General features: G+C 40.5%; 1 protein-coding gene across 8 annotated transcripts in view; it reads right to left on the bottom strand.

Moving 5' to 3' along the window:
• gpc5c (glypican 5c) overlaps positions 1-14,156 on the bottom strand; it is a 120,300-nt gene that overhangs the window by 105,195 nt on the left and 949 nt on the right. For 2 of the 8 annotated variants that reach the window (XM_044369408.1, XM_044369406.1), the window contains exon 1: positions 10,323-10,791. The exons of 1 other annotated variant lie outside the window; for it this stretch is intronic. In XM_044369408.1, the coding sequence (XP_044225343.1) occupies positions 10,323-10,500 (178 nt within the window). In that variant the 5' untranslated portion in view covers positions 10,501-10,791. Of the gene's footprint in view, positions 1-10,322; positions 10,795-11,209; positions 11,307-14,156 lie in introns of those variants that run through there. 5 more of the 8 variants (XM_044369411.1, XM_044369413.1, XM_044369407.1 and 2 more) reach the window with 4 other exon arrangements.

Consider the following 14,156-nt stretch of genomic DNA (forward strand, 5'->3'; position numbering starts at 1 on the left):
TGTATAGTGTCCTGAGTATGCACATAGACAGACAGGCCATAACTCCACTGGGAGACAGAAGAGGCACCATGGGAGGGTGAGAAAGTAGACCAAGAATTCAACGATGTTTCTTGCTATAAATACTGTCTTAGCTAAATATAAAATATATTTGGCTCATACGATTGCACACATGTTGTTAAGTGCTGTCAAGATGTACATTTGTAAATGCATATGCACAAAATATATGCATGTACTTGCATTTTATAATGCAAACATGCATAACCCGCAGTCACTCACACGTGTACATGCACACGTATGCCCCAGTAATTCTTGTGAAATCACCTCTGAAACTAGACAGTCATTAGACATACCGCTGCAATTCTGAACAACCACATGAAGGCAATGACCTAACTGCAAATACTATGATCCAAAGAACAGCTCAATCAGGCACAATTACATCAGCCCAAACAGAGTCCACCCTGTCCTGCCAGTGTCACCTGCTTCTCACCATCGCTACATATATAAACACTGTCATGACATCACTGAGGCTGGTCACAATTAGCATGGGCTATTAAAACTGTCCTTTCCCACACATTTCCTTGCCCAAATCCACATGCACATGGACATTTCCATAATGCAGGAGTCTGATATGATAACTCATTTTACAGGGGGGGAAGGGCTAGAAGGGGGTGGCTAGAGGCAGGTGTTGTAACCAGAGCCTAAAGCATGGCCTTAGGACAGACCGCAAGACCAGTGCCTCACCGTCCAAATCCCTCCATGAAACACAATAGGGTTGCATTCTCAATCCCTCTTTCCCTTTCTGCTCCCTCTCTCCCATTTGCCTGGCATATCCTAGTGAGGCCTGGGTGTCTCTTAATTACCCAGAGAGGCTCCATTTGTTCCCATCCCTGAGCCAGACGAGTGAAGTCATAACTGGCTGTCCTGCCCCTTCCAGCTCATTATCTCCATCTCTGCAGCAGTTCACTCTTTTTATATTGACACTGTCTCCCTGTCAACAGTGTTTCTGGAAAATCCTATCCTGTTCTTTTTTATACAGAAATACCGCAATTTTAACAAAAATCCATTGCCTAAATCATCTGCTATTTCCTGACTTACCTCCTGCTGAGCTTCACAGAGGTGTTTTCAAATTTGATGAGTATGAGTATTCACAGATCTAGACATCCTTTAACATGAACTCTTCAACAAAATAGAGGATATATTAATGACATCTTTAAGGCTTAGACTAGCACCTAACTAGCCAATTTGGTAGGCTTTTCTTTAAAAAGTGGATGTATTAGTCCTAAATCTGTATTTTTTGGTCTAATTCACTAAAACTCATCAGAACAGTACAGTAAGTGCCGGTGGCAGTCATGGGGTTAAACAAAAACCCCAACAAACATATTCACCCATTTAAAAATGCATTGCTTTGTATTGAGGGTAGAGCTAGTGTGGTGGTGGTGTACTGGAGTGAATTATAATGAATGGTATTCCTAATATTTTGTCCACTCCATTAACATACATGAGTGGGGCAAAATATTAAGAACATTTTTCAATGTAATGCACTCCAGTACACCACTACAACCTCAATAATAAACATCAAGTAGAATTATCACCTTTCTGACAATGTCAACAAAAACTGAAAATGTATAAGCTTCGTAAAAGTAGCATTTATGGCAGAGCTGTTGTACTGGATTTCATTAGATTGCACAGGTGTACCTAATAGGGGTGGGCCAGAATACAAATCTGTCCTCTGCTCCGCTGTTACATATATCAGCAGGTCTCAACAAGGGGAGTCACATCCACCTGCTACATGATGCACATTTCCTAATATGGACATCACTCCTGGAGTTGGGGGTGTTCCCCAGAGATAAAGCTGAGCTACTGACATGCACAAAGTGCTCTCAAAGGGCTCTCCATAACTTGTTGTTCCCCTTCTCCTTCCCACAAAGTTAGGTTGTAAAAAATAGGTAATAAATGAAAAGTGCAAAGTAAGGATCGCCTTTGAAGTTTTTCCTACACATTACACGCTGTACTGTCTCTGTGTTATGGGTGTATAAATACCTACAGGTCTATCTGCGCAGTGGCAGTGTGCTAGATTTTAGCTCAGTAGTCACCACAGTGGTCTATGATCTGGGAGACTCCAGTTCGAGACCCGGACCTCCTTCATAAGCTTGTTTATTCATGAACACTTACTGTAACACTTTAATTTTCTAAAATTAAAAGCGTAATAAAAACAAAAAATAGGATTTTAAAGCTATTTCCACTTTCATTCGAATACAAATACAAATAATTTTGCTGCCTCAACAAATAGTGATACAAATACAAATACTGGGCTCCCTGCACATCCCTAGTGCCTAATGAAGTGGCCGATCAGTACATAATTTAATTTCATTTTAGCAATGTCATTTCACCATATTTGGTAGCTGTCCTCTCTCACCTTCTGTCCCTGACCCTGTTCTCTTGGCTGGCTGGCTCTTTCTCTCCTTTGTGTTTGTGTGTTATCTCTGATATGAAACTAATATCCAGGGACTCACAGTGGAATCCAAGCTGGCCTCTCCGTCCCTTGTGAGTAGCTGCATGGAGTAAGTGATACTCAGAAAGACTTTGGCTGTTAAAGCCACCACAGCAGTCAGGACAGGCTGGCTGTTTCACGAATATACCAGGCCACTTTTTGGAATCATTAGAAGCCATGTCACTACTCCCGTGTGCAACAGCAAACAACCTGCTGAGTCTGTTCTTTCTAATCTTTGAAACATTTTATATACAGTATATCATCAAACAACATTTCAGTGGCTTCTGTCTGAAGGGTAAACTAAAATATTTATGGGGACACACGGTAGCAGTCTACCATCGACTTTTTTAGTTATTGAAGTCTACAATGTAGGATATATCTTTATATATCTGACTCCCTTCTTTTTGAGTTACATTTATATTTCCAGGATACCAACTGCTCAACATACATATGCCTATAAAATGCATTGAACCTTTTGACGTTTTAATTAAATCAAAAAGTCTACAAATTCATCTAAATAAAAAATTGAAAACAAAATATTTGCACACCCTCTTAAAATGAATATTTAGTACTGTAGGTACTTTTTGCAGTAATAACAGTCTTTAACATCTGGACATTAAAATTTCCCCCCATTCTTCTTTGCAAAATTACTCAGGCTCTGTCAAATTGCTTGGGGACTGTGACTCAACAGCAATTTTCATTTTTTTTCTGCCACACATTTTTGATTTGGATTGAAATGGACTCTGACCAGACCCTTCCAAGAAATCAACAATGTTGCTTTGAAGGCAGTTCTGTGAAGTTTTCACTTTATGTTTGGCCACGTTATCTTGCTGGAAAATAAGGCAAGATGTTATGTAAGTTTACTGCAAAAATGGCTTTCTCTTTGCCATGAAGCTGCAACTGATACTGACTGCTGTCTGGGTGCTTTATCAGCACCCCCTCCTCCCCTTCCAAGTGCGTAGGAGAACTTACGGTGGCCACGAAACTCATGAAAAATGTGAAAGGCCCTCTCTAGAGCCAGTGTTTGGTTTGTCCATTCTGGGCTACAGTAGAAATATGGCGGTGCAACATGGTAGTCTCCGTGGAAGATAACCCGCTCCCTATGTCGATATAAAGGGCTCATTCTAAGGTAACGAAAACACGATTGTTATTTTCAGGTGGTTATATGCTAGGGATGCACGATAATATCGGCATGTCACCGGTATCAGCCAATAAAGCCTTTACAATGACATATCGTTATCGGCCAATTCGTCGCCTTCTCCTCGACCGCCTGGCTGTGCTTCCCTCCATGGACTGTTTCACCCTGATGGTCCCGGTGCCTCCTCCACAAGCTCCACTTCACTCAGCTGCCGGACAAACTCGCTGCTTCTTCCCAATTTAACCTGAAGCACAGGCTAGCTGGCTGTGCTTCCGTCCAGCCATGCTGCGGCTAATGCTTCGCTAGCCTCCCAGCTAGCCCTGGCTCTCCATGTGGATCCAACTGAAGCACCATCCCCCAGTTTGTTATTCAGGTTAAATCGGGAAAAAGCAGTGAGTCTGTAGGGCAGCTGAGTGAAGTGGAGCCTGCGGAGGAAGCACCACGTGAAACAGTCCACGGAGGAGCTGCTGTGTTTGGCTGCACAGATAGGAAACACCTCAGTTCACAAGATGTACCACTGTTTGAAAAATTTTTTCTTCTTTTTGGTTTATAACAGCAGATGGCAACCAGCGTATTAGGTGCATTACTGCCACCTTCTGCTCCTGACTGTGGATCAGAGATTAAATCCTGCCCATTAATCCTGTCTGTCTAATAAACTCAAAGAAAACTCTACTGCTCCTCCCACTTGGAAGGTTCATTAAAGTTTTAATGCTGAGCTCCTGAACTCCAGTACAATCTTAGTTTTATCTATGATTGCATGCATAATAGTCTCAGCCAGGTGGAAAAAAAATATGTGCATATATCGGTATTAGCAATCGGCCACAGTGAGTTGGAAAATATCACAGTATTGGATATTGGCAAAAATCCAATATCATGCATCCCTATTATAAACTAATTAAAGCATACTTATGAATATTATATTCCATGTCTGCCAAGTACGTTCCACTATAAGCCACTAAATTCTACACACTGCACCTTTAAACTGCTACCATGAGCCCATAGCTCCTTCAGAGTTGCTACATGTGTCTTTGTGGCCTCCCTCACAGGTGCCCTGCTCACATAGACATTCGACTTTTACGGCCTATTTCTTCTTTTTTTATGATTGACCTTTCTGTACTTTGAGTAATTGGAAACTTTCCTGTTATCTCCCCTTAATTGGCACTCATGTGACTTCCTACAGATGCTTGGTTTTTAACCACACTGTGAGTAGTAAACGGGCTAAATACTTTTGCAACTATTACTTTTTGCTTGAAAAGCTGCATGAGACTGTGAACAGAGCCCCAAAAGGCCACATCAAAAAGGCCCAAATTGTGAGTGCACTCGATAAAAAACTGAAAATGTTTTTTTAAATGTTGAAAATCATGACAACATATTACCAAGAGACGTCCTTACAAGTCTGATTTATTACACTTTTTTCATGAAGTGTGGATGTTATTTTGAATCCTGGCTGTACCTTTTCCTCTGATAAAAACTTTGCTGAATTGTGACTTGATATATCCAATAGGCCAAGAACACTCTACAGGTCCTTTATAATTAGTGCCAAGAGTATGCTACTCATTCTGCCTTGCTAAACCTTCACACACTTTACTCTTTAGACTGGATGTCAACTCTGAATCCTAATTCCCTTAATCGTCCTCAGGTGACAAATACCTCTGGAGTAATTTGCCGTATTAAAGCCATGGCTCAGGGGTCTTGACTTGTTAGTCACAATCCCTTCAGCAACACCTCAGTGCCCTTCATTGCACAAGTCAAAACTCTTGAGTGGGGAAACTCTGCCATTCTATAATTGCACAGCTAACTCACATGCCATTCTCAATGTGTGGTATTAGCTGAGGTGAATACAGTATACTGCTGAGAAGGTAGTTATGTTATTACAGCCCTTTTCAAACACACACATGCATTAACTACTGCACTTATAAAATGATTTTAATGCAGCTCACATCTCCCCAATATGGTATGGAAATTTTGATTTGATTTGGAAAGCGTTGATGACCTGGAGGGTTGCGGTTTCCTGATGCTGCTTTTTTGATATTTTTACAAGAACAAGAATAACTTTGTTAGAAAGTAGGTAATTAATGCAGTTACCCTTCTCCTGCCTCAGGAAGCCAGTTCCCTTTGAAGTCGTCTGATCCACTGAACATACAGGATATTTACTCTATACAGATTTGCTGGCTTGGGATGGACCATACTGAATGAAAACACATCTCAAACGGGCTTTACCGCATACCTGCATTTTTGGACAACCTTGAAACTGAGCTGTAATGTTTAGCTCTCCCAGACCCCAAGCTGCAACTGCCATCAGTGATTGGCACGGTGTCCAAAGCCATGCCAAAGGGAAGGGGTCAGACAGACTGACAGAGCTAAGAGAGCCAAGTAGAGGACTGGAGGACAGATGGATGCAGACATGATGAAGCAGCATTATACTAGAGCGTTGTTCAGCCCCTGGCAGAGTAGGCTAATTATTTTATATTCAAGATGATCTGTTGAACAGTCTCTCAGAAACCATGTGCACATATACTATTTCTATTCCTAGAGCTCAGCAAGGGTCATCTTTTCTAGATGGTTGTATTATTTGATAGGTAGATGATATACTTGGCAGTCTAATAACCTTATAAAATTGCATCTGTCTCTACCACCATAGCAAGCCAAGAGGGTGCAGTAGCACACAATCAACTGAAACACAAGATAGACTTAGGCTGAAATCCAATAAGAGATGTTGTGTAGAGCCTGACTCAGACATGGTAATCAGCTTCAGACTGGCACAACACTGATAAGGCAGGAGTGATCGGGTGGACTTGAGAAAGAGCATCTGAGGTGCTTGTAAATTCAACTGTCTATACTGTGTCTTCTTACTTGAAGATATACATCTGTTGCTATTTTTTACCAACAATGTCTTTTTTCTAATGGCTTCAGTTTTAAAAAACTCACTGGACTGGAGATGTTCTTCTGTTAATCTTACATGAGATTGAAGTAAGTGGTTGAGAGATGGCCTGGAAAAGAAAACACAGATGCTCAACAATTTTTAGTGTGTATGGAGTAGGAGGTGTGCACCATGTGTTTGCTCTCTCAGTGAGAAAGGCCAAGTTAAAAAGGGAATCAAAATAACTACAGCCAATCAAAGACCATGTTGAGCTTTGAGAGCTTGCCAAGGCTTTTGACGCTGTAACTGGTTAAGGATGTGGCGACATGTGATAACACAGTGTGTTCCCATTCCCTCGCTATTAACACATGACCCTGCTTGCCTTGTATTAAAGATATAAAGACACTTTCTCTTTCACTCCAGAATAGCTGTTAATGACTCAGTAAATCAGTGAATGGCAGTAGTAAAATGAAAAACGGTGAGTGGTATGTACACAATCAGATAAGCCTTGCTCAATGAGGGAGTTTTAACTGAGCTGTAAAATAGGCTGATCATATCACAGGACTGGTGTGTCTGCGAATAGCACTGCTAGCTGTCTGCCTCCCAAATGATCTATCTCCAAAGGGCTATATCAGCACCCTGCGGTAATCTCAATATGTAGTATTTGGCTGTGTACCACAGTACCAAAGTGGCCATAACTCTTCAAAATAATGTCAGGATAAGCAACTTCATGTCACTGATTATCTACGTTACCTATGCTGAATGTGGCAGGGAGATAAAGTCACTTTTTATAAATTGTGGCCCAAAAAACAAACATTTAATGTCTGGAAAGCAATTTTTTTAGTCTAAAATAATTCAATTCAGAGACATACTGGTAAAATACTGCAGAGGCTTCTCAGGGCCTCTCATTAACACAGAACCTAAGCAAGCACCTGCAATTAAATCTGCTTTTTACTAAACATTTGAAGTGACTTATCGTCTACATTGTTGAGAGGGGGATTCATGTATGACTGGCATTTTAAAGCATTAATTCTCCTACTAATGGAGTAGAAATAGCAGTAATAGTAGGAACTAATTCAGTAAAATAACTTGTGTAATCATTTGTTAATAAAATATGTGTACTGTAAAAGCCTTTTTTTTATTATAAAATCATATCCAGTTGGTCAGTTCTTAAGTTCCCTGCTGCCACACTCCTGGTGCTTAGTGAGAAATCAGTTCACCACACATGAATGAAACGTAGCACTGTATCCTAAAGCAAACATCAGACTGTGAAAAGTGCTGAAGTTTTGCCACTTCAAATTTCAAGAGTTGCTTTTGTTGGCATTTGATCTGAGAACCGAAGCAGAGTAGCATAATTGTGTACACACACACACACACATATACACCAAATCTCCCACTCAAACACCCCCTTGCATTGGTCACTGCTTTGAAGACGAGATTGCGCCTGACCCAAAACAACCTCTCCAGGACAAGTACAAACAAAAAGCAAAACAACATTTAAGCCCAAAATGTACTTATGAAGCGACAGCAATGTTTGATTAGCTGTGAAGGGAGAGAACAGCAGAGAAGTGGTGGCGTGTAAAAGCACGAAAATGCAGTTCAGCGCACCTTTTAAATAACACAAATATTTATATCAATTGCTAGTTCAGACTAGTGAGTAGCAGATGATTGTATCTGGATTATATCAGCACTATTTTACTCAAATTATATTACTATAGATAGAATATAGAAATAAAATATCTTATGAGGGTTAAAGGTGGGGAAAGCAATTCATTAAAACTAAAGATTATCACACTATACAGTACGGCCTGTATGGTTTTTTTTAATCTGTTTGCTGCTCAGTGTCAGGTAAAATGCTCATTGACAGCTGAAACATCAGACTGAAATACTCATATGCAGCTTCTGCCAATGCACTGCAGACTGTAAAAGTTTGTCACGCAAGCCTTGCTTCAGACTGCTGACATGCTCAGAAGACCGAGGTCCTTCTGTTGTCTTTAAGAGCTAACCCTAAACTACAGCTTCCAATGAAACTGACATCCTCTGTTGCTAGTAGTGACACCCTGCTAAACAAACATATCAAGTGGTTTGGATGCACCTCTAGGTATGTTACCCACTAAGCTATCTATTGCTCATCTCGCTGTTACAGCGTGCAGACTCAGACTGGGTGATACTTAAGCTGCTACCAACTCGCATATGACACGATTTCAGTTACAGTATAGGATTCTGGTCTGTACTCATATTGGTACTTGTACAATGCATATCTACTGGTATTTGAATATTTGTAAGGCCAGGAGATTTACAGTAACTAAAGATCAAATGATTTAAAAGACTGGATTAATCATAAAAATGACCACTGAATAACCCAATTTGTTGTGTTCAAATATATGACAACTGGCAGGAATGGACCTACATAGATCAAACATGACATGATTAGTCAAAGTGATGAAGGGTCTTACTATGCTTGCAGTATAACTTTCAAGCAAAAACAGCATAGTTGTACCAAAGCCTAAACCCGCACAAAATGCATTTTGCGTCCAAAGCAGATTTGGAACCAATGTTTATCCTCACAAAATAACTTTTTCCTCTGTGTGCAGAAGGAAAGCACATACCACAAAAGTTTCAAGGCATTTATAACTGTTTTCAAGCATCCCTCGAACAAAAATCTGACAAAAGGCAGGAAACATTTGGGAACCATGTCAGCAGAGATGCCAAAAGACTCTATATGCCTGCTGGACAATCTTTTCTGATAAACTGTGGCCCATGAGTTCAACTCATGTACTGAGAGACAATATGTGTTGTAAGATTTAAGGGTTCGTCAGCCCAAATCTCTAAAGCTTTATTGCCAAAAGAATTGTTGATGACTGACTTGCACAAATCAATATGCAGATGACAAATCAATCACCCTCTATTGCGGACACAATCTTGCAGCCTCTTTATCTACAGAGACTAAACCACATAAGACCTCTGCCTGATATTAGACTTGTTCTAGCTCAAAAACCCTGTCTCAGTAGCTTGTGAATGTACTGAGCAGCTTCTCAAAGGAAATTTGCAAAATAATTATGTAATCTCTCAAAACAGCCTGCTTGTATGGTGAGAAAGTTTTTAGAAAGGGTTTGGGAAAATCAACAAGCGCTAATGCTTTAAGCCAGACATATCATCCGTAACTTAAACATGTAATACGTAATATACAGGTATATCAGGACATGTGCAGTCTGAACACTGATGCTCAGACTGCACAGTGATCGGCAGATACGATACCAGGAATGAAAAGGGGTTTTTTTCCAGACACACTTCACCCTATTTAAATAATTTCTGATTTTGTTGTGTGCTATGTTGTTTAGAGTAATCATTATAACCAATAGCATCCCCCATACACAACAGACTTAGCACACAGACTTTATGTCCAAAACCTTTTAAAGGTTTATTCACTGACATTACTAAATAATACAACACGGAATAATATAACAAAAGTGAAGACAGAGAGCAGTATCTGTTCTGTCTCACAACCTTTCAATGGCTGCTGTCACTTCATTGAGCTTTTGTGTGTCAGTGTACACTGACCCACGTGTGCTTTTGACAGGAGCAAAGAATGCTTAGATAAATTTAACACTCATTAAAAGTCTTTTTTTAAGTCTGGAACTGAATCATTGCCGTATAATTGCACTTTTCACACATTTTATAGGTTCTGGTGTTCACGGCTGAAATGGCTATGGTTGTACTTAAAACAAAATCAGCGGCTTCTGTCTGCGGATCTATTATCACCACTGTATAATGTTTGCAGTGCGCTTTAGCCAAAGTGCACTTCACTATACTTGCCAAACCCACTGGCTCACCTGTGCCAGGTGTCTCCGGTACGCGGTGCAGCGGCCCGACCTGCCGCAGCTGGAAAGCGGTCCTCACTTCATGACAGCTGTACGCGTCCACGTCGATCACGTTCACCGCAAATATGACCGCTGACAAAATCCAAAAGGGTCCGCAAGAGGTTACGCGTGGGCATATTCCTCGGGACATGGCCGCATCTCACACCAGGTATCCTTGTGGATAGCCTACTGTAGCCTGATTGGAAACTGTGTGACAGTGTTGAAAACAGACGGCACTTAAGCACAATGAAGCGACGATGACTTTTAACATCTGACAGACCTCTCCGACTGATTCTCACATTATTGGTTGGGATGAGTGTGAGCGCCTCACAGGAGAGGTTTGGGGGTCTTCTCTTGGACAGAGGAAGAGTGGTGTGAGTGGTGTGGGGCTGAAGCCAGTCTGTCCCGCGCTCAACACTTTGCAGTGGTCGGCTGTCTGCATGCCTGTTTCCAAAGCCTTGCGCACACTCTCCCCTCCCTTTCTGTTTACTTCAGCTAAGTGCCCCAACTAAAACTCACTACAATATCCTTATAGGGATTTGCAGTGCCAGTTTCCTGATAAGAACATTGCAAATCCCAACAATTTAACAGTTTCATTTGGTATCAATAAACCACGGGGGAATGCTCATTATACAGTATATTTCTATCTACAGCATTTGTATCAATTGAACGTTTTGCTGCAACTTTTCATGCCCCTCTGGAGATCACTTAACTCGAAACTATTTTTGTAGCAACTGTTTCACGATTAAATAATATAAAGCAATACATTACAATAAATTATTCACCGTTAGGATTAGGCAGCTTCAATTGTACTGGCCCACCTCTGATCTACAAATTTAAGTCAAATTAAAAAACCTCACCTTTGCTTGTCAAGTTATTCATCTGGATTATTTAAAATAGCCAAAAGGCTATCTACAAAAAAAAGAGTATGTAAAATGTTGAAAGGGCGCTGATTTTCTAGTTCTTTCTCTTCTTTATCAGGACTAGGGATAATGATAAAAATGGACTGTAGACATCTGTAGACATCTAGGCACACAACATCTCATTTTGTGAGTATGGTGATTGTAGAGTAGGCCTATAGCAATTGACTCTACCTGCGTAAAGAAGAATCCATGTGTTTAATGTTGCTGTAGTGTGAAAAGCCTTAATGTCTTGACCTACATTGCTGCCATCTGCTGGTGAAACTGCTTAGTTAAAAACACAACCAAATAACGTTTTCCCCCTACAGAATGAGGATTATGGAGGCTTTCACGTTAAATTTCATACCCTGTCTGTCTATAGAGGTATCAGTTTAGAAGTCTTGGAGAATTAAAACATATAATCAAAAACATCAAAAGTGATTCAAAAATTAAATTGCGTTTATTACATCATAATGATATGGGGTTTTTTTCAGATTTGGTGTTCAATAATATAAATACACATCAGATTTAAAATTGAGTAAACATGCCCAGATGAGAGAGCATGGCCAATGCAATAATTCAATGTAAAGTGGACACACAAAACATAATAAAAATGCAATTAGCTAACATCCCGGTATTTTCAAATAAAAGACATTTGTTTTCTCATGCAGACACGGCAGGTGTGTGTTTTGCACTACTTTTCAACGTTTCTCACCACATTTCCTCACATAATTTTATACTATAGTGATCCTTTTACACATTTTATGTTAAATACTACCCTCTCCTGGACAGATGGGGTACTACATCTGTTTTATAATAGTTACAAAGAATTTTGCAATCTGTTTTCAAAGACTTGGTATATAAATAAATTATATCAAAAGTTGTTGTTATCTAGTGGGATGAGGGCACATGTTGCGTGTACTTCATTCGAAGGTCTACTACCGTAGAGCTTTCCATTTTTATTGTCCTGTTAACCCAGTGGTTCTTAAACTTTTTCATGTCAAGGACCCCCAAACTGACACAATTTAGACCGCAGACCCCCATTTGATAAGATTTTGTCCCAGTGCCCCATCTGATAAGATTTTTGCTTTTAGATGTTTTATTACATAAAGTATATGATATCCATGACCAAAATAGTCATAGATTCTGTCAGTGTTACTTATAAATGGAATTATAGTGAAATTAAATTATTCTCCTTTTTGCTAGAGACCCCCTGGAACTCCCTCAAGGAACCCTGGGGATCCCCGGACCCCACTTTGAGAACCAATAGGGCTTAATTTTCATTTTAACTTTAGGGGAGAGATCTACTGGTTACTGCTCAAGCTACAAAAACTATTGTCGTCACCAACAAGAGCAGTATGTTCGTAATGGAATGCTATTCTCATGTGCAATACGCTTACGCTATTTGACCTTTTGGCACTTAACATGGCATCCTGACCTGAGCTGTGTACTGAGAAAGAGGAAATGGTATGTTGGCTGTAATTCTGGCTTAAACAGCATCTCTATAGCCCATACTTGGAAATTGGCTCTATAAGTGTATGTAGAAATCACTGACAGTAAATATTGGAAGCAGGTAACAGCACAGGCTAAAGTTCAGGTAGTCACAGTGAAAATATCACCTTCTGAAACACCTTGTCGAATGACAGCTTATAAACTTGCTGACCCCTGTGTGTCTAAGTCTGAACTATAATATCTACAAGCCAGCCTGTACTTGGACAAGGCCCCACCGTCCAGTGACCTCCATAACACACACACACCAATGCTGCCGCCCCTAAACAGGGCACTGACTCACATTAGCCGTCTGCTATTCCTCCAATGGTTTGGAAACAAGAGCAGCCAGGTCAGTGAGCTGGCTGATGTGAAAAGCAAAAACGTCTCACCACACAAACAACAAACAAGGAAACAAGGCATGAATGTCACTAGAACTATCTTTGCACACACAGCAATGAGGAGAGAGGCTGCCCTTACAGATAGCCACCAGTTTGTCTAGTCCAGGGGTTCAAATGGGTGGGTTAACACAGTGCTACAAGACCGGCAGACAAGTCCTGTGATGAGTAAAGTAAGCAGGGGCCACAGTTGCTGTGCTCCCTTGAGAAACGACTCACTAAAGAATGAAATCCTACAATCCTATTGTCAACCAAAACATGCAAAGATGAAACACCAGTTACACAGATGTTACGTATAAAGACTTAAAGCCCTTTATTCAGCATCAAGTACTACAGGCATGGAGCAATATTCCAGTTTCCTTCCCTGTTTCCATCGGTAACAAGTTTCTGTCTGTTGGTATAAAGCATTCCAGCAGAGGATGCTCTTGAGTTAAGTACAGTCTGAATTATGGCCTTATCATAGGTGTGATTCTGATTTACTCAGGTGATTATGTTACTGCAAAGGCAAAACATAGCAACAGATAATCTGAGTGGGGATGCCATGTGACCCTTAATTGTGACAAAAGATCTAGCCTCTATAGATGAGGCTAAAGCAGTCTGTCAAGGAGTCTGCATTAGTACCTTATCCTTCCTGGCAAGTTTGGAGGCACAAGCAGCACTCTGGATCATCCTGCTTATTCTGTGCAGCATCATGTAAAACAGCAGAGTGAAAAGCTATTCAGCAAGGGATATGCCAGAGCATTCTGATTCAACATGCCACACTGGTAAACTACAAGGATAAGTCCATATGATTTTGAGGACCTCTTCTCTCTCTTCCATCTCCACTTGGGTAAAATACGCTCTCAGCAAAGACTCTCACTCATACATGAAATGTATGTGCTATAGCTTTGACGATGAGAACCATAAGCTCTCAGATTTTTTTTTTTCCATTCCTGGAATGCCGATATGATCTTAACTAATATGATCTCAACACCCCCAACGTTTCATGTCAGCGATCAACAAATCAAGCGATCCATCAAGAT

The sequence above is a fragment of the Thunnus albacares genome, chromosome 12 (genome assembly GCF_914725855.1).
Source record: "Thunnus albacares chromosome 12, fThuAlb1.1, whole genome shotgun sequence".
Lineage (NCBI taxonomy): Eukaryota > Metazoa > Chordata > Actinopteri > Scombriformes > Scombridae > Thunnus > Thunnus albacares.